This window comes from Solea senegalensis, linkage group LG4, assembly GCF_019176455.1.
Source record: "Solea senegalensis isolate Sse05_10M linkage group LG4, IFAPA_SoseM_1, whole genome shotgun sequence".
NCBI lineage: Eukaryota > Metazoa > Chordata > Actinopteri > Pleuronectiformes > Soleidae > Solea > Solea senegalensis.
In genome coordinates, this window is record NC_058024.1 from 21201082 (window position 1) to 21222568 (window position 21487).

General features: G+C 39.1%; 1 protein-coding gene across 1 annotated transcript; it reads left to right on the forward strand.

Annotated features, from left to right (window-relative positions):
• Window positions 1–4947: 4947 nt before the first annotated feature.
• Window positions 4948–16633, forward strand: myg1 (myg1 exonuclease). Its single transcript, XM_044024917.1, has 7 exons — window positions 4948–5277; window positions 6013–6125; window positions 8506–8665; window positions 9221–9370; window positions 10268–10390; window positions 10869–11050; window positions 16154–16633. Exons 1-7 carry the CDS (start codon window positions 4996–4998, stop codon window positions 16341–16343), a joined length of 1200 nt encoding a protein of 399 aa, XP_043880852.1. The 5' UTR covers window positions 4948–4995; the 3' UTR covers window positions 16344–16633.
• The last annotated feature ends 4854 nt before the right edge of the window (window positions 16634–21487 follow it).

Genomic DNA, 21487 nt, shown 5'->3' on the forward strand with positions numbered 1-21487 from the left:
CTGAACCCTGCAATGGTGGGGAAAGAATACATTTGGCCTCACTATGGTATCCATGCACTCTGTTCTCTCGACTGTCAACACAATATACAGTGAGTGAGTCAGACTCGGCTGGATGAGAAGGATGCGCAGTATGAGATGTGCATGCTTTCCCTGTGCCAGCACGGGGGCTCGTGCTTCCTTTCACACTCCAAAAATCATGCAGTCTAATTGAAGACTCAAAAATGCCCAAAGGTGTGAATGTGAATAAGAATAGTTTAGTGTTTCTAAATGTCAGTCCTGTAATTACCTAGCATCTTGCCCAGAGTGTAAACCCCCATCTCACCCATGTCAGCTGTAGTTGGTTTCATTCCCCCCTCCAGCAGCTCTCAAAGGATAAACGGTATAGATAATAGATGAATAAATGTTTATTTCGCTTTATATGAAGCTGACTAATAAATTAAAACAAAAATCACTTCATGATCCTCACATTTTAGTGCCTCAAACTTTTGCATGCCGTCCCATTTGAATGGATGACTCATTATGGCACTTTTTAAAAATATGCTAATCCCCATCTTTAGATCAAGGACTGCTTTGATCTTCCAGGGAAAGTAGAGATGCATCTGATTTCCCTTCAAAACCTCTGAGAGGCGAGAAGCCAGCTTGGCAGCCCGCTGTGTAGAGAGCCTCTGGCAGCAGCCCGGTCAGGAGAGGGTTAATGACTATAAAGGGGAGGTTGGAGAAGCCTTCCTGAAAGTCACATGGTCTGTGTCGAGAAGAGAAGGTGGGGGGGTTACAGGGGTAAGAGGGAGGGAGGAATCGAGGCTGGGTGGTGGGGATGAGAGTGGGAGGAGTCCGGAGCATGTTGCCGTAGAAACAGAATCCTCAGTTGGCTGGGTGTGAAGTCAGATGCGTAATATTAGGTGGTGACTGCAGTTAGATGCTGGTGGTGTGAGGTGGGTGGGTGGATGGGAGGGTAGGGGAGGGGGTGAGGGAGGGGGTGACTCATATGTTGGAGAACGCACTCTGCATTCTAATGGCTGGGCATACACATACACACACACACCTTCCATGGATACGTCACTTAAAACCTTAAACCCTTGGTCCCTTTTTCATCTAGTATGTCTCTCTCCACTGTACCTACTTCTATAAAACATTGCTCAGCATTCTCCTGCGACGCTCCACTTTAAAACATATAATTAATTCATTATGTCGACGCAAAACCATTAGTGTGCATCTTCAATTGCGTAGAGGGCATCTATTAGAGGGAACCAAAATGCTTAGACAGGCGAGTAAACTATAGCCATGTAATTGGTGATGGTATAATTGCAGCGCACACGTGGCAATTAAAGCGATAATATGTGTAAACCATGCTCAAGATTATCATTGGATTAACTACACTTCCCAAATGCCCTTGAGTCTAGAGGATCACCAGCTGTTACAGGGGAACTGTTTATAATTATGTTGACAATATTTAGGCTTTTTGGTTTGTGGGATCTTTTCTTTTTAGCTGCAGGGAAGTTGGTTTGTATCTCATTAGTTGTGTTGTTGAAAAATATTCAACGGTAATGAACTTTTCCTCTCAGGGTGCTGGACATTAGCAGCAATATGCAGATATTTTGTCAAACTCACAATTTTCCCTCTCTATTGAATCATACTATGTTGTCTCAATGAAAGTGAATCTGAATGCTAAGATGGCTGAGGCTGGAATAAATAATTATGCATTTGGTCATTTAACCTTACCCTAAGGGATACTTAGTTATGTCCAATTGAAGTATTTGTCATTTGTGCAATTATTAGCATAATCAATAGCAAAATCATACTTCACAAATAAAGATAAGCATTGAGCATTTGTCAAATATGTTTCATTTTAAATATTCTATTAAATAAAATGTATATTTGTTCTTCAGTCCAGCATCTGACATCCACAGTAAATACACCATAGTTTTACTGTTTGAAGCAGCCACTGCAGTGTTATAACTCAGGGCAAGGTGACGGACACTTGCCCAACAGCGAATAATTGACTTTTCCCACTGAGCGCTGCGCTCTGCGCTCCCTTTTAAGGAGAGCTGCATGGGGCAGGTTCATTTCCCATCATTGCTGTATGTAAAACTGGAAGCAGCAGGGAAATTCACGAGGACGGTGACGTTTTCACTGTCACCACCCACATCTCTATCTCATGGTTTGGGACGAACCAATGGGAAGCACGGCTCGCTGGCTGGTCAGTGTTAGAGGAGGCTGGCATATGAATATAATCTTGAAGCTTTTTTATTACCAGCCTGCTTGTGACTGTGAGTCATACAATTTTTGGGAAAAGGAGCAGCAACAGTACCCCCTGAGGCAAAAAACAATTGGATGTTCCATGACCCTTATGCTTTAGATTTACTCTTTTTCCAACTCAGATTGTTTCATTTAAATAACCTCCGAATTTGTGTACAACACAAGAAATAAAACAACCCCCCCATAGCTTTCGAAAAAACAAAAACAAAAGGTTATATAAGCTGTAATAAACCAGGCAAAGTGACAATTAAAGGTCGGCAGAACTGCTTGGAGCTGTTCCAACTGAGCTCTGATTACAACCAATGATAAAGCAAAGAAAAAGAGTAAACACTGAGAAAAAGCATTGACCCAGGCAATTCATATTTGATTTCCACAATGAAATATATCATCCTCACTAAATACAAAGCATAAAGAAGGTAACACATTGAACAACGGCGAGGATGAAAAGATCCAGGTTTCACAATATTTTGAAGACGGCTCCTGCACCATCTGTGTTTAATCTTGACATTATAGTCAGATCAATTTAAAGTTATAAATAAAATATGTGTCTTCTTGAAGGATGTTCTCTTTATTACAGTAGCTCATAGTCGTTCCTTATCGTTATCATTGTTCTGTTATGACTGCACAAAACATTTTGTTTGGACTCAACTTCATGCGATCCTAGTCTCTAATAAATAATTCTGAATCTGAGAAAGGTCTTTTCTTTTTTTTTTGTTTTTATCAACACAATATCTTCTCCGACATTTCTCATTTATCTTTATATGCTTCTGCATGTCCAGAAGCGTATTCCCTAATATATGCAGAATAATAAGAGATAGTGCCATTGTTTCCAAATTTGTATTCTGGGGCTGGAGTGATCACCAATTAGACAGGATTATGCTAATTATCCACTTGACTGTATCACATATTAGATGTATTAAGGGTCATAGTTCAGATCAAGCAAAGAGGCGAATTACTATTTTTTCCACAAAATGGCAGTGATAACACATCAAGAATGGGAGGATGAAACACAGTATTATTAAAACAGAAGCGTCTAATGTTTAAGGAACATTCTTGGTTCAACATCAGGGGCAAGTTCAGTCTGTTGTATGTGAGCAGTGCGCTGTCCGTGGTGCTGATACTAGACAACCTTCTGGTACAGGAAACCCAAATGCTGAAATTAACTAATTGGATTAAATAGAGCTAAATCAAAATTAGTTTTTAGCTCTACTAACTTAAACATTTTGAGTAACAGCAACCTTTTAAACTTGTATTATTTTATGAACTTAATATAGACAAATTAAGTAAGTTGTACTTAAAATTATGAAGTCAACGATTCAAAGATTTTTGTGGTATCCAAACCAGGGGAAGAAGGTGACTCCAAGTGGGCTGGGATTGTGCTCAAGGGTACAGAGGTTCTTTTTGGCATTGCAGATGTGGAGCAGGCATGTGCCTACCTTATGGGCCTTACACATCACATTAACATGTGCAGAACATCGTGCTCTTTGTTGTAGGTTATTCTAATCTGATCTAGTGATACTTTTCTTTATATTTTATATTTATATATTTATATTTTTTAGAGGGCCTTTTGCAGAAGATCACAATTTAATTGGTTTATTGAAATAAAAAAACAAGACATTGCTTCAAGTATTGTGACGGGTCTTCATAGTTTAAATGTTTTACTGGACGCCTGAATTGTGTTGATGTTCTTTAAAAGTCTGTTGTTGCTAATTGTTCTGGTCAACTATGCTACAAATTACACCTTTCTCTCAAATACATTTCTATGTTTTTATCTGGAAATTGTGTTGAAAACAAATATCTTATATATATGGAGAGAGATATTTGTTTTCAACAAAGCAACAATTCTGGTCATAACAAAAAGAGGTAAGATGTGGGTGGTCCTTGGGGGGTCGGCGACCTCCCGGTCCACTCCCTCCCCGCCTGCATCGTGGAATCATAGCATGGGTGTATCATATCCATGGCTGACATGCGACCATCGAACATCTCAACACAAGGTTGACCCACACCTCCACCTATCGGTTGAGAATATAAACGGCATCTTCTTCTTCTCCCCATAAGTTCTGTCAGGGTGTACAGTAAGATGTACAATGCTGCCCTCCACAGTTAGAAGTTCCCAATCACATTTTCTTAAACTGCAGTTGGAGTTTAATCGTGTAGCATTAATCTTACTCACTGCTTTTAGAAATAATAAAATAGCATAATCATAGAAGAAGAATCTTGCCTCAACTTCATCAACACAAAACTCTCAAATATATATTTACGTATTTTAAAGGTGATCTCGTTGGCTTTATGAGCCGAATAAGATAAATATCACTTCCTTATCTTTCTTGCCTCCACAACACTGTAATCACGTAGAACATATTTTCTGTTTAGTTGACAAGGATAGTTTTGTGCAAATAAAACATTTCTAACAAACTTATTAGAGACTCGTTTGATACCTAAACTGACTCCTTCCACTCCTTCCAAATGAGTGATCTCATTTTCGAAACATTTGAATGCACCACCAGTTGTTGAGTCATTGTTTTAAAAGGGAGTTGGAATGGCTTCAATTACTTTATTGTACTTTTTAATCGAGCACTAAAAGTTGCATTTAACACAAAGGTTCTCATGAGTTAGCGTTCTTATAATACATCCATGGTTGCACACGGTGGGTTATCCGGATCTCAAAACAAACGCACAATATCCGGTCCGTCAATAAAATCCTTCCGCCACCATCGCGCTTCGCTTCGTTGTGTTTGAATGTGGTGTCTTCGCGTGTTAGCTGTTAAATTAACGGGAAGAAAAACCTTAATAAACATAAGCAAACCGGCGAGTCTCCTACGACCGTCAAACTTTCAGGCCAACTGCTTTTGTTCGCGCTCTGTGGACGATATTTGCTTCAGACCACGACACATGTCAAGTGAAGCAAAGAGACTCCGCTCAGAAAAAATGACAGGTAAAAAGATCGGGACTCATAACGGCAGCTTTCACTGTGACGAAGTGCTTGCCTGTTTCTTCCTCCGTCAGTTACCTGAGTACAAGGTGAGCGCAATTTTTATTTTATTTTTTGTATTTTATTTTTTACGTTTTCTGCATCCAAAATTACATTTTGCTAATTTAATTTAAAGGCTGCCGTTAACACATATTGACCGTGATTTTTCTATATTTCAATTGATATCTTTAATGAAATAATAATTCCTCTGTAATGGGTCTCGTGTCATGTTAAAACAGACCACAGGATGGTGCTGTTGCATTGGTACACATTTCTTCTGAAAGATGATTTAAATTTATGCACCAAAAAAAGTCATCTATTTCACATCTGAGGACGAAATGGCATGATTAACATATTTCAACATGTTCTTACTGTGCAATTAAAATGTCTAAATGCTGCTTAAGCCAAAACTGTAAAGAGTATTCAAGAAATGAACCTATATATGGCATTAATCGGCGATCTTAGCTATTCAGTTATATATGTTGATATAATATGTGGTCCATAAATGACCAATTAAGCCTTTAACTGAACATCCGAGGCAGAGGTTAACCAAGAGTTGCAACAATTTGGTCCAATTATGGTCACACTATTGACGTAGTTGAAAACTATTATAGTAGAATATCAATGGATTTGGCTGTTGGTTTGATGTGGCTTATGAAACCTAAATGAGGCCCATGTATGAAATCCAGATGTCGTCCATTTCTTGACAATGTTCTCTTCCACTTTACCAGATACTTGACTCATGAATGCCTTCAGATTTATGAATCTCTCTATTCATTGCGCAGGATGCTGAAATTGTTCGGACCAGGGATCCAGTGCAGCTTGCAGAGTGTGATGTCGTTGTAGATGTGGGAGGAGAGTTTGACCCAAAGAAGCACCGCTATGACCATCATCAGAGGTACAACAATGACAGAAAAGTGCTGCAACTGAAAGCTTTGGATTTCTGTAGATGTAGGTTTGGAAGAATGCAGATCACATGTGTAACAAACAGCATTAATACCAGTTCTTTTTATTTAGATTTGCTTTTGCCATTGAGCTCCCATGATTAATTACATCTGTGCTTTTCCTGCTTGTTTATATCATAATGCATGCAACTACTTGTCGATTATTATAAAGATGGATCTATGCGATTATTAGGTGATCAGTCTTCTTTCAGACCATCCATATGTACATGAATTGGAGTAACTTAATTTAATTGCCAAGTGGAGCAATTACTTGATGTTTAGGTTTAATTTCCCTCAAAAAATAAATGAACATACATATATATGTATGTATGTGTGTGTGTGTGTGTGTGTGTGTGTGTGTGTGCATACACACTACTACATATATAATATAATATACTATATATATAATACATATATATATATATATATATATATATATATATATATATACACACACACACACACACACACACACACACACAGGCACTGATACATTCATATTTATTCATGAAGCGCTTTAGATTTGGATCCAACTACACATCTCCTTGGCCTCAATATAGCTTCCTAATTCTAAAACTGGAACTCAAACTGAATTTCAGACCTCTTGACCCTGTTTAGTGCCGTACAATTTTTGTAAGTTCCAAGAACGAGAAAGAACATTTCTCCATTCAAGATTTCTGACATCCTTGTTGAAGCATCCTGATACAAACCATGAAGGAACAGCCTCTGTGTTTTCTTGCCAAAGTTTTCAATGATCGCCTTCACTCGAAGTCTCATCACATTGGGTAATCAACCCTTTCCAGGTGTCCCAGTTTAATGTCCTGATGATAATCAGAGATGGCTTTTATGACCATGGTGATAAAAAATGTGCCAAAGCTCTTTTCCTGGCAGGCGGTTAGTGATAATTAGTGCTTCTTCAAATGAATGCCCCCCTGCTGTTAGCTCATGAGGCCACAACACTGTTGAGGCCACAGGAGAATGTGACTGTCTCTCACATATGTGGATGGGGGAAATGTGGTTGTGATGTCAGGGTTGGATGGGCAGAAGTGGTGCAAGAAGTTGAATAAGGAGCTGACAAGAATGATTTGATTTCAGTAGCATTTTGAAAAATACAGTGTGGTAGCTATGTACAGATTTAGGTGACAGCAAAACTCAAAATTCACAACAAAAATGTATGTATTAATACAGTATGTTGGTTTTTTTTACATTTTTCCACATCAGAGTTACCAAAATATATCAACAAGAACTGTTAAATGGTTCTACATACATTTTACTCAGAACTAAAATGTTAATTGAACAAAGTAAATACCAGACAAGCTTTTAAAACTTTATTACACTCTCTCTTCTTTCTCAATTAGAACCACTTCTGCATCATGATGGGAAATAACTTGCTAATAATCTTTTCATTAAGGTCTTGAAGGGGAAAGAGTCATGAAATGTCAAAATACTATAAATACACCTCTCGGATCTTAAATTGCACTGGGAAATGCTCATCTGCTCAGAGGTGAAACCATCTTTGATTTCACAAAAGCGGCATCTTTCTTTCACTCCGTCATCTGCTCTCACCCCCCAGCTTCAGATAATCAGCATAGAAATGCTTCAGCTTGGCCAATTAGCCTTTTTAATGGCTGTGATTACCCTCCCCACCCGTCATCCCAACATGTCACTCATTCATTTGAGTCTGTTTTCCACTGTGCTGCCCAAACATCCTAATTAAGCCTGAATTAAATGGCCATCAGTGGCTCAGTGCTTGAGCCCACCTATATCAGCATGTGGCTAAGGAGAGACCTCCACTGACTTTTATTTATGTGCTCTCACGTTTGCAAACGCTTACATGAGCATGTGTTCGAATACACAACCGCTCTCTGAAGCTGGGGAGAATATGTATGTATCTGTGACTCAGTGTACCTCTGGATGCTGCAGACATGTAACTCACGTGGCCTGTTATTGGCAAATGTGACTAATTAGCAAAAGACTAATCAATGGCGTCTTTCTTTAGGTTTTTTTTAGTTTACACATAATAGATATGCTTCAAAAGGTCAGAGATGGCACTAGTACAGTCTGCTGTAATTTGATTTTGTTAGTTTTTCTTTGATTAACCTTTTTCTTTAGAAACTATTAGTGATCTATCTTCTTAATTAAATTTGTAAAGATAGTATTTCTAAAACAAATTGTACAAATTATTGTAGGATCACCCCGTTATTCTGCAGATTATTTTCATAATTGATTAATCGGTTTAAAATGTGAAAACAGAGTAATATCTTGTACTAGGGGGACCTTTCTGCTTCTGCCTTTGCCAACAACTAATAGTCTGTGCTTTTCTTACTTGTACAGGACATTTTCAGAGACTTTCCACAGCTTGTGTCCAGAAAAAACGTGGGTTACCAAACTCAGTTCAGCTGGCCTGGTCTACCTGCACTTTGGTCATCAGCTATTATCTCAGCTAACACAGCTGAAGGAGGGGGACAGGCAGCTGGAGGTGTTGTATGACAAGGTGAGGGGTGAATGGTGATGGATTTATTGCATGGTGGAGATTTTTATTGATTGCTTTTTTTTCTTTATTGGTGTGGAAAATGTTGCCTTGTCTGTCAAAATGAATTTAAACTGAGGTTTAAATTCAAGCAAGTTTCCACATTGAGTGGGGGAGGCAAATGGCTCATTGAAGTGGGAAAGAAAATTATTTTCTCATGTAGCACTTTATCATACACATTTGGTTGTTTCAAAAGACAACACACAGTCTCCATGTCTATAACTCTTCAGTTTATGACATTTTGCCTTCATCAGACAAAAGTTATGGAAAAAAGTGTGATATGGATATGACATAGTTCAACAGATTTAATCTGAGGACACTGCATTTATAACACTTGAATTATCACAATTAACTTAAACTCTCATTGTCCTTATGATTTGTCAGTTTAATTAGCCCAATGTAATCATTTTGATCACAAATGGGATTTTGTTTATTTTTGGACATAGCATGTTTTGTTCTTGTCCAGTTCAGACAGACCACACCTCTATTTGTGAATAATCTCTTGCGTCTTCCTTGCAGCTTTACGAGAACTTTGTGGAGGAAGTTGATGCTATTGACAATGGAATTTCACAGTATGATGGGGAGGCCCGCTACGCTATATCCAGCACGCTGAGTGCACGTGTTGGCCACCTAAACCCTCGCTGGAACAGCAAGAGTCAGGACACTGAGGTGAGTGCATTAGCATATGCATAACGAGTGGGTACATTTGTGTACCCGAATTTGCATTATTTCATTTCATTTCATTATCATTGCATCATGATTATTGCTCACAACGTCAGCAACTGACAGTGAAAACAAAAATACAATACAAGTTAATACCCCTGTGGTTAACACAACAGGTAAAATGCTGAGCACGTCAGAGGCTGTTGTCAGAGTTATGCTGAATCAAAAGAGGTGCTGAAATGGACTAGTATCTCGTTAGTGCAAGAGGTGAATGCCTGCAGGAAAACCACACCTGTTTGCTCTCATGAGATACCTGCAGCCTGACTGCATAACACTTTTTCCATTGTGCTATCTCAGTGGGGTGGACGACCTCTTTGTGTATTTTCTGTGTGTGTGCAAATGCTCATTATGTCATGTTTTTGTGTCTATGGCTATCGCTCTCTTTTTTAAAATTCATATGCTTTTGGGTTTTCCTTTCACAAGATGATGAGTGTGAGAAGTCAGATGCAGGGCATTACATGATGCACAGCTACAAACATCAGTGAAAAAGTGGTTACGCAAGACTGTATTGTCCCCACTTAATGAATTATAAATCATCATTCACTGAAATTAAAGTAGTAAACCTATTTTACCTACTTTAAAGTGAAGTAGGTTTTAACTGACAACAGTTAAGACTGAGCATGAAGATTTTATTCTCATCAACAGGTAGTTATTTATCCATTCAAGGGAAATCTGAATTGACAAAACAGTTTATTTCTGCCTTTACCATATGCTACATATGTTCCCTTGTAAGTCGCTTTGGGTAAAAGCCTCTGCTAAATTGTAAATGTCTACAGTAGTATTCTTATGTTAATTCACTGTGTTTGACAACAGCATGTATGTTTTTGCACATAATTTCACTAGGAGGGATTCAAGAAGGCAATAAAAATGGTGGGCGAGGAGTTCTTGGACCGTCTGGATTTTTACCAGTCCTCCTGGTTGCCTGCTCGTGTGGTGGTGGAGGAAGCTATTGAGCAGAGGCATCAGGTACTAGACTATCTAATGTTTACTTCTTTGAGATAATGATCATCTCCAGAAGGTGGGTATTCCTTCTTAGCCTCACCTGTGTCTCTGTTTGATTTATGTGTTTGTTGCTTTTGAGAATTTGTGAAATAAATGGTGAATTCATATGAGCTATTTAATCATCATGTAGTTCTTAATTAGTGCAAAAAACTAACTTTGAATAAACATGTCAGTGACACTTGTTTATTTTTTTGTATCATTCACTTTAGATATTTATTAAAATATCTAATATTCTATTATTATTGCTGTTTTGAGAAATTTGGTTTTAAAGCTATAAGTTAGAATTATTTGATTATTATTACATTTCATCTTTCCTTAACTTTCTTATAGATCTTAAATTACACAGAAAACAAATTGCTGCCTCTCTCCTATATCTTAATCTTTGCACTTCTCATTTGCACATTCGTGACCATCAATTTTGCACTTCCCTTAACATCTCTAGGTAGATCCCAGTGGGGAGATTGTTTTGTTCGCCAAGGGTGGGTGTCCCTGGAAGGAGCACCTCTTTGCCCTGGAGAATGAGCTTCAAGTGGATATGCCCATCAAGTTTGTCCTTTACCCAGACCAGAATGGACAGTGGAGGGTCCAGTGTGTCCCTGCTGGACTCAACACCTTTCAGAACAGGTAATCTTTTTTATGTTTTGTCACTACCCAGAGCTGATAGGTGAGGGTCAGAGCATTGACTGGTAAATTTGCTTTCTGGCTCAGCTCCCTCTTCATCACAACCGTCTGGTTCAGTGATTGGATTGCTGCACCAGACCTGTCAATTTCCTGCTCTATCCTCCCCACACCATTTCTTTAAGCAGCTGTTTCCCCAATTGTCATACTGTGGCCACCTGCCATAGTCTAATATGCCCTGATACAGTTTATGAATGAACCAAAAATGCTTTCCTTTTCACATAATAAGATTAGACATCATCATTTAGCATTTTGCGTCATTGCTGTTTTGTAGATGTACGTGGAGTGTCACTTTTTGACTCCTGTATTCCTGTACAGTCTTATTACGCTGTTTTAGGCATGCGCCATCATCAGTAAAGTTATTACAGTCTATAGAGGGCCAAACCTTTTTTTAGGTGAAGACTCATCCTGACTTCATCACCCTACATTGCACAAGGTTACAGTCTGACAAAGCAAACAGAACCACATCATCTGCAAAGAATAGAGATTCAGATATTCCTACTTCTATCACTCAACACCCCAGGAGCCCCTTGAGATGCTGCACATGAATATTTGAAAAGGCACTGGCTATAGGTTGCCAGCTATATGTGGTTGCAGCCCCTAACTTAAGTCATACAAGAAGCTTGTCTAAAATCAAGCAAGCTGAACTCTCAGGAGTTTTTGTGACACTGACACAAATAGTCTCAGACAGGATGTATTTAAATGCTGAGCTTGAGTTTCATATTTTATAGACAAGTTGATGACAGCTCACAGAGGGCTGACATGTTATCCGGTTAGAGACTAAGGTTGTTTTGTTCTCACATTGGTCTCCAAGGGTTTGATAGTGTAAACATACTCAGCCACCTGAGCCCTTTCTCCACGCACACACACACACACCCCTCTCACTCAGGTGGTTCTTTTTTTTTGTTTTCCCTAATTTTAATTGCACACTCTGCAATACAGCAAGCTGGGACATATTTATTTGAATGTGCCACGATTGTTATAAAGGTGAATATTAATGAATGTGAGATTCATAATCCCCCAAAGAACACATCTCCTTAGCACAAGCCCTTGGACTATGAATGTAATTTAGGACTCTGAGAAGTTGCATATATCCATTATTTGGTTTTTACAGACCCAATTAATCCTTAAAATAGTAAAATAGAGCACAGTAGTTTGAAGTTCTACTGTGCTTTAAAGTTACAGTGTGTATAATTTAGGAACATTATTGGTAATGTTGCAGTCACCTATCTCTCACCCTACCTTAACCTATGCAGCCTTTAGTTAGCATCAAAACTCAAACATGTCCAGTTTGGCCATTGTGGACTGACTACTGATATCGATTTTAAAAACTCATTCTCGGGTAATGAAAAACAACAATTCATACAATCAGGTGGTTGTACAGTCATATAAAAAAAAGTATAATTATCTTCAATTTCTGCCAAGTTAAAGTCATTTCACCAAAATCTTAAGAAAAAGGCCATAAATGTTGAACTTCAATGACACTTTAACAGGTTCTGTCAATCTTTTGTTGTCTTGTGTGTCAGTCCCTTTCTCATCTAGATTTGGTGGCAATTCAGCAAAGGCTTCCTTGTGCATTTGTCAGATTAAATCTGTGTTTCTTTACTTTGGAGAGGAGTTTACCGGAGTCTACCTCTCACTTTCACCATTAATACTGCAATGTTGTGCCACCCCAGTTTTCATTTGGTGCTTCCTCCCAACTGGCCTCACTGGCTCCTGCACAGCAGCCTGTTTGCCACCCTCCTCCTTTTGCTCATCTCTCTGTTCATTAGCTACAGCTGTCTCTTCGTGACCCACTCTTGCTGCTTCAGCTGCTATAGCATCACTAGTTGAAGACTGGAAATATCTGTAAATAATTTGTTGTGGTTCACAAATATGGATGAGCACTTCATTTGTTTGAAGGAATTATCTGTTAAATATTTGAATATTCATTAGCAAATCAGACTATGACATAATTTGGTCAGACTGAAATTCTCCACCCCAAGAAAACAAACGGCAAACTCCAGCACATGAGAGCTAGTGAAAGTGATGCAGTGTTCAAAGGTTGTTGAGCTAAGAGGAGCAGCTACAAGATAAATTAAAATCATTTAATTTCTGTCTCCTGAACACACCTGTGTTTCCTGTGACTGCCAATGCGTTGTCACTTGAAGTTGAAAGAGAACAAGCAGCTGAAATATTTTCTCTGCATCAGCAGTAAATTAAATACAATCCTGATTCAGATGGAATGGTAATTAGTGAGACTGCGATTGATGAGACAAAATGACTAACCATAACACTGATGATTGCATGATCAGATTTATTGTTTCCTGTCAATCTCTTTTGAAGATTATAATCCCTGCTAGAAGGATGGACCACTAATAATGGAAACTATATTATAGAAAGGTAATTATAGATGTTACACAGTGAAAAGAAAATAATCTCCATAAAAGAGCATTAAGATTATAAGAAGGTCATTCAAATTCTGCACACAATAGGTGCTTCTGTCTGTTCTGTTCACGTGGCATTTGTCTTGTAAGACAAGTTGCTCCTCTGATGATCCTCTTATGGAGCTTTTAAGGGTCTTGTTAGCGGTTTGTTCTTCAGAGTGTAAATTCCTTCGTGACAAATTAGCTGTGTGGAGTGGAGCTGAATAAAGATGGAGATCTAAATGTGACATCTCACATAATTTAGGTTTGAAATGTCACTGTCATGGAGGCAGATCTGAGCCACTATTCCTTTCGGTGTCTTTGTTCTTCTGCCAAATGAAACAGGAAGAGGTTATGATGTAATCGGTGCTCTTTTTCTCATGCCTTCTATTTTCACCTCTTTCCACAAGCTCATGGTCTCCTGTTGTTTCTTTCCTGCCTCCCCATGTCTCTGCCTTACATACAGCATTTCTGTTCTATAATTACCCATCTCCACTTTATTACCTTTCTTCCTATATGCCTTGCTGTCTTGCAGTAAATTCTAAATCTTCCTCCACTTCTTTCAACCCTCCTTCCTCCACCCTCTTCCCTATCATGCGTCCTCATCGTTCACACCCACTAACCCTCCCTCGTTTTATCCCTGTGCAAGACTTTTTCCACTTGGTTGCAGAATCTCATCAGGTGGTGACGCTTTCAACTAAAAAAAAAACCCAGCAACACAGTCAAACATGGTAGTCGGTGTGGTGCTACATCAGAACAGTGGTTTCCACGAAACATATCTCCAGATGGCTTGTCTCTGGGTGGCCTGTTTCCTACCAGTGGGCATGTACCAACCATGCAAAAGGTGTGTGTTGTTATCACCTTTGTCCCTGCTGCTGCACCTGGGGGAAGAAAAAAAAGTCTATTTTTATCAATGTTGCATTGCGAAGGAAATATGAGCCAGAGGGGAGGAAGAGGTGAGTGGAAGCACTCTTTCCTCCCTGAGATGAAAAACATAGCATGGTGCTGAAAGTTAGCAAGAGCAACTGGAGGATATTTGGAAAAACACATTAACTGCTATCACGGATACCTGCTGTGCCTCCTGTATTAGGTTTATAATTAATAATTATTGACCCATTTCTTTTTTTCTTTTAAATCAATTGTTAATCCAGTTACATATCAGGGTTAGTTTTAAATGTATGTTTGACATATTTAGTTTAGTTTTGTGTTGTTTAACCCTTTTGTGGGTACAACAAGTAAGTTTTTCAAAACTATCTGTGAATCCATGGGGGATCTACTGGATCTAGTAAATCAGTTTTGATTGAACATTAATCTAAGTGAAAGTCATCTTGATTAATATTTTTTCCTTAATGAATCAGTCTATCCCAATATGTGTCTCATTATGGTATAATAAGGGTCTAAGTGGAGTGTTATCCCATGGGAAGGGTCATTTGCTAATTGTGAGCTTATTTTTAGACTGGTCATATTGAGAATCACATCTTCCTGGTCTGTCATAACAACAGTCCTCCCCCTCCTACTTCTTTCCTCATTACCAGCCCTGTTGACCTTTCAGCAGAGCTCGTTTTCCAGCTATACTGTGGAGCCATTGATTGGTTGATTCATTTAACAGGGATTACTGGTTTGCTATGCGTGTCTCCCCTGCTCTATTGTTTAGATAACCTATTGGAGATAATGGTACAAAGAAATGTGCTCATATTACACTTTCTGGTCATTTTCAGTGCTCCTCACCTTCTGATTGTTACAGTTTTAAAGACTGTTATTCAGAATAATATTTAATATTCAGAGGGATTTAGAAAGTTCACAAACAAAATTGAGAACAAAGGGGAAAAAAAGTTCAGACTTGCATTCTTCTTCAATCATGTAGCTTTTTTTATTTAGCATTTGACAAAAAGGAAGAGGAGTTTGAGGATGGTGTGGCATTTTAATGAAAATTGACACCTGTTGTAAGATTTAGCCACTTCTATTTCAAAAGCAGTGGAGAGACGTGCAGTGAAGTGATGCGTCAGAATTGATAATGACACCAATAAGTTAATGATGATGCATACAAAACTGTGTTTTAACACAATCTCTAGGCTGTGGACCGAGACATTTGCTTCATCCAGAGGGTGGTAAATGAGCTGATTTCTAGCCTCCATTCGCTCTATTGTTCTGGTCAGATCATAAAATCTGACAGAGCCGATCGTTTCCCCTCTTTGTAAGATTGCATGTTGACTCTGATGTTGAAATTTTCCACCTAACTGGAGATAAATGAAGCGGATTTTATTTTTGCCGTTTTGCTTGGACTGATTGCTCTGTTGCTAATGGTGTGCATCACTGCAGTTTACATTTAAAATTGGCAATTTACCTAGCTTTCCTGTCAAGGAATCTGAAAATATGAGCAATTTAACTGTGTGAAGCTATATGCATATAAAAGGGAGGGAATCATCATTCATATCCATTTTGATTACTTTTTATTTCATTTTATTTTATTTTATTTACTAATATTTAATTTCCGTTATGAATAATAATTGGTGCTGATTTCTTTATTTGGCAGACACGCACAGCACAGTGTGTCTCATAAAAGTAATGTCTCATCAGGAAGTGAGCAGCTGACCACATAGTGTCCATCTGGAAGCCAACGTGCCCTTCTGTCTTCTATTTCCAGGCTGTCCCTGCTAGAGGAGTGGCGTGGCGTTCGTGATGATGCACTGTCAAAGCTCAGTGGGATCGAGGGCTGCATTTTTGTTCATGCTGGAGGATTTATTGGAGGGAACAAGACCCAGGAAGGAGCCCTGGAGATGGCACGGAGAACCCTGCAGGCTGCTGCACAGTCCCCTACAAATGGAAGCACCTGACCAGTCATAGAGTACAGCCAACAGCACATTTTGTTCTCAGGGGTCAGTCTTTAGAGAGAATAGTGAGGATTAAAATGTTATTTTGCCAGGTTGTCGCTTGTTTGTCACAGCCAGGGATAATGTTGTTTGGTTCTGTCTTGCTAGAATTGGGATGGTATGGAAATGGAAGCCAAATAACCTTGGACCAGTTCCATAATTTCCTGTATTTCAAAACAATGTCATGTTGTTCCCCTGCCCACCTGTACTTTTGTTTTGGCGCTCATTTTCAATAAAGGACAATTTGGATTATATTTCTTAAATCCCATATTGTTTTTCCAATTATGCTTATAAATATTTATTTTTGTTCCCTACATTTACATGCACAAAATATCACATTTTTTGCCTTTTATTCTGAAAAAGGCAATACTTGTCCCCAAGTTTGATGTTAAAAGTTCCACGTGATGGCGGATTAATTAAAAGATTACCTTTTGGGTAACTGCTGGTCTAGCTGTTTTATATGGAATGTGCATAAAAATAGATTATAAACACAGAATTGGCCATGTGTCACCAACTGCCAGGAAAAAATAGATTGGAGACATTCATAATGAACAATGTACTGTATGTGGCCAAAGAATACTCCTGAAACCCAAATATCATCAGCAGCATTTCCTTCATCCCTTCCCTAACTGGAAAAAACAGACCTAATATGTAATATCCTACTATACAGCGTGACCTGTATCAGATTTTGTGTCTCATAACATTTAGAATATTAATGTGGATGTAAATGCACCGACTGTCAGCCGCCTTCTCTGCCAACTGACGCCTGCATGTTCAAAACCTGTGACTACCACGGCCTTTCCTTTCAAGGGCTGATTTCCATGGACACCTGGACAGTTCTTTCATTCCCAGCATGCTGAAATTAACTATTGCACTACAAAGAGATATACAGGCTACTTCAGCTTGCTCTGTGATCAAAGTGTCAATAGTGAGGCTTGCTTAATTCTGGACGAAACTCATTTCCAAACGGAACACAGAGGTGCGTCTTACCACAGCCAGTGTCATGACAAGGTTAACTACACTCAATTTCCCTGTGATAAAGTCTGGGGATGGGCCTTGGATTTTCTCATTAATGCTTTTTTGAGATTTTGTTTCCCCCGTAGCTCTACCTGTTACTCCTCCCTTATTGCAGTGCGCACAAAGCTGCCCTTCTGCCGTTCTTGCCCTTGGCGTCTTATTGCTGTATAATTCCATTACTGTACATTTTTACTTACATCCATGTTAGAGTTGTTGAGCAAACGTCAGAGCAGAATGAAGAAGAGTATAAAGAAGCAACTCGTACGTCGATACTTACAGCTGCCGGTGTTGTTCAGCTTCTTCTCCTTTTCCAAATCTGTCTGTTGACTCATAAGGTTTTAAGCGATGATTTCTGTGTTTCTCTCCTGATTTAAACAGGTGAGAGAATTCTTAAAAAAACATATATATTGAAGTCATTTTCAAACATAAGTACAAGGTCACAACCGTGAAGATCCTCGTGTATCATCTGATCTATATTTAGTCGCAAGTTTTTCACTGCAATGGCTATTTTTAATGGCTTTGGAAACATGCTCATCCCCTCTGAGATCTTCATTTCCACACACTCGAGCACACACGGTCTCTAGTGTTATTACTCTGTATTGATGGATACTGGACCTGAGCCAAGGTTTCAATCCAATCTATATGCATTTGTGGCAGCCCTTTCATGTGACTCGGTTCATATTGTAATCTCTGCCAGCCAGTCGTGTGCTGTTATGAGAGATTACAGATGATAACCCATTTTCCCAGCTTACCTCGCTGAAAGAAGCAGGAGATGACAAAGGTGTTTTTTTTTTTTTCTTACCTCGGTGCTGTAATTGCAGACAGTTTGAGAGAGACATCAATTTGAAAGGAGGGGTGGAAAAAAGGGAAACTGTTATGTATTGACTTGAGTTTCCAGCCATCATTTTACACTTGCATACACAATTTCAGGCTTATTCACGACCAAGTGCACTTCTCTTGATTGCTTTGCACAGGAAATAACCGGATGCTTGTTTTTTTTAAAAAATATATCATTTTGTCATTTTGCCTGTGCTCTGGGCTTCCCTCTACAGAGCCAAACCAGTATGAGGAAACCTGAAACACACACACTTTATTTTGTCAGCAGGTTTTTTTTTCTACTACCTGTGCATTGTCGCTTCGTATGACACAGCAGACCAAAACCTTTTTGTGTTGGTGCTCAGTTGTAAGCATTTCCAGTCCCAGTTGGTCCCACTGAAAAAATAGCTACTGAGAACCTCAGCACAACACCTGCCCTCAGCCTGACCTGTTGTTAGTGGAGTTACTCCCATGAGGATGATATGTTAGCTACTAGAAATGCTCCGCTGCTTTTCTTTCTTCCTAATATCTGTCCCTCCTGCTCTGTCGGGCGTAGTCAACACACAGCCACGTGTTCGTCCTCCCATCTTTTTTACAACACGGATGTTGAATAAAATTATAAACAAGCATACACTCACACTTTTGCTATTACCTGTCATTTCTTTTCCAGAAGTGCCTCTCGCTTACACTCAGGGTTCATTAAGTCATCCCCTCTGAGAATCACAGCCAAACAAACACAGACTCCTTCACTGAAGTCACGTTGTTTCAGTTGGGTTCACATTGTCATCAAAAAACTGCATGAACATCTTTTTAGAGTAGCATCCCCAACAAATACACACTGTACATAACCACCGTTCCCTCTGGCTAAACCCACATGTTTCTCAACACAAACTGAAATTCTCACCCCTCATTAACTCTCAGATTAGGGCCCACAAGACATTCGGATTACAAAGTTGCACATAGAATAATCCATTCATATCCCTGTGTATAACATAGTCTGATTATGACCTACATCTGTGAAATGTCCAACCTACAGTATGTTTATGACCTAGTTAATCATAAAACACTGTGTCTTATTCAGACTTGTCCTAACTCTGGTTAATGTTGGGAACATTGCTGTCCATGTAAACAGTCTGTGTCTCTCTTTGTTTCGTATCTGACAAACTCAGCAGCCAAGCGGAAACAAGCACCTGTGCATGGATGGGAAAACAGAAACTTGTGATATTTGCATTTCCATCCTGCCGTCACAGTCTTCAGCTGCAGGTTGACGATGAGCGGGACAAGCAGAGAATGGATGCTGTATGTTGTGACATCATGGCTGTCAGATTTGCCCCGAAGGGTTTCTTCTGCTGTAGATTGGCAGATATTCATGCTGCCGGCAGGCCACTTGTGCTGAGAGTAAACAACATTTTTTTCTAGACAGTATGTCTGTTGGGTGTCACTGCGTATGTTTGTCTACATGCCCTTGTTATTTATATGGAAATGTGTAACCCTGGTAATTGTCAACGTCACCTTGTGTCCTTTCTCTCCCGTGTTTGTAAATGCATGCATCTGCATTATTCAATCATTCCACTTATTTATAACACTGTGATAAAAAAAAAAACTGATTTTAAAGCGGCATCTTCCCTTTAAATCTCATATGTATCAGCTTTTGTTTTTCTCTCTGGCAACCGCACATGTGAAATATTAATTTCAACAGTTTGACACCTTTGATATTTCAAATGTTCAGTATGAAAACTGTGATTATACACAGCATGTGTGTGTTTGCCTCCTCACTTTTTTTAAAATCACAATTTAATCAGCGTTTGAGGGGATGTGCATGATGAATGGAGAACCTAATTCTACCTTTAGGTGATTCAGTTAATGTGTATAAGCAGTGTTTTTCCCCAGAAACCACAGACTGATGCCCCAGTGTGGTCATGAAAAAGATGAACCGATGGTGGCGCGCGCGTCCCCACAGAGAGAGAGGGAGGGAGGGAGAGAGAGAGAGGGAGAGAGAGAGATTGCCCCACATCTCTCTCTGATACTGTTATTATCTTCTGGTGCGACCGACAGTGATGTAGATGTCTGTAGCGACAAACCATGGAAACACACCCGATCCAACAGGAGATGAATTTACTCTAAGGGGAAAAAAAGATGCCATTCAGTCCACAGACGGAAAAAAGTGGGGAAAAAATGGTAAACGAAGCCTAAAAGATAATAATAATAATGATCGTCTTAAATTCGCCCTCAAAATCCCCAGGTAAGTTATTTATTGAACATTCTACGTTTTTTATCGCATATTAGTTTGTTTTCTTTCAGTATTTCTCCTTTCTTTAAAAAAAGAAAACAAAAGAAAATGCCTTTAAGCTTTACTATTTATGCGTGTTTTCTTTTTTAAAGTTACGAAAACAACGCACAACATAAAACCCAGTCCGTTTGCTTGCAGCTCAGTTTCCACGCTCCTGTTGACCTGTTTCACCCAGATTAATGTAATTTGGACTAAATTAAATTCCCTCCTGACTTTGGTGAAGCTTAATCGTATAGAATAAAAGGTACCGCTGACGACGCAGGGACAGTCGCTGTGATGTTTAATGTTATATAGTTTTAATGAAACAGTCTCCATTCTACTTAGTGCCTGCTGCTGCAAGGCATAGCCTACTACTGAGAACCTAGAGTTCTCACTAGAATGCATTGCAGCGCAAGCATCTATTGTAATCGTACTTATACGCGCATATTCTGCTTGATATTATTCCTCTTCCTCCCGTTTTTCGGCACGTAACCCCTCCCACAGTTTTGAGAAACCCCCACACAATTTATATCAAAACGTGCGGCTTGATCGGGCATGGTGTGCTACGACTTTTATAAGACTTTCGAGTAACCATGGCGACAAAAATCGCGAAAAACTGGGAAATTTCCACATACACATGAATGGGAAACGGAGAAAAACCAAGCCCACTTTGGAGCGTCATAGTGTCGTCATACTTTAACGTAGAAACGTGATTGTAACTTTAAACTTTGATACATTTTACAGTTTTTATGCAATCACAGTTCAAGTTTTGTACTTTTTTTTACATTTTCAGATTTTATATGACACACTCTGCTAACATACAGAAAAATAATCACAAAAAACACAAACTCTTTTCCTGTCCACAATTTCCAACCTACACAGACAATGTTTACATCAAAACGTTGCTATGGTTGTCGTCTTATTAAACTATGACATTTTGTCACATTTTGGACGACAATAATGGAAGTCTTTTGTTACATTGCTCTGCTCTGTTGTTTCTTAATTT

What these genes read in the sequence shown, in the direction of transcription:
- myg1 (XM_044024917.1), top strand. Translation starts at nt 4,996, where the DNA reads ATGTGGTGTCTTCGCGTGTTAGCTGTTAAATTAACGGGAAGAAAAACC. An exon ending in GTCAGTTACCTGAGTACAAG is followed by an intron (nt 5,278 to 6,012) that starts GTGAGCGCAATT and finishes TTCATTGCGCAG; the next exon opens with GATGCTGAAATTGTTCGGAC. An exon ending in CGCTATGACCATCATCAGAG is followed by an intron (nt 6,126 to 8,505) that starts GTACAACAATGA and finishes TTACTTGTACAG; the next exon opens with GACATTTTCAGAGACTTTCC.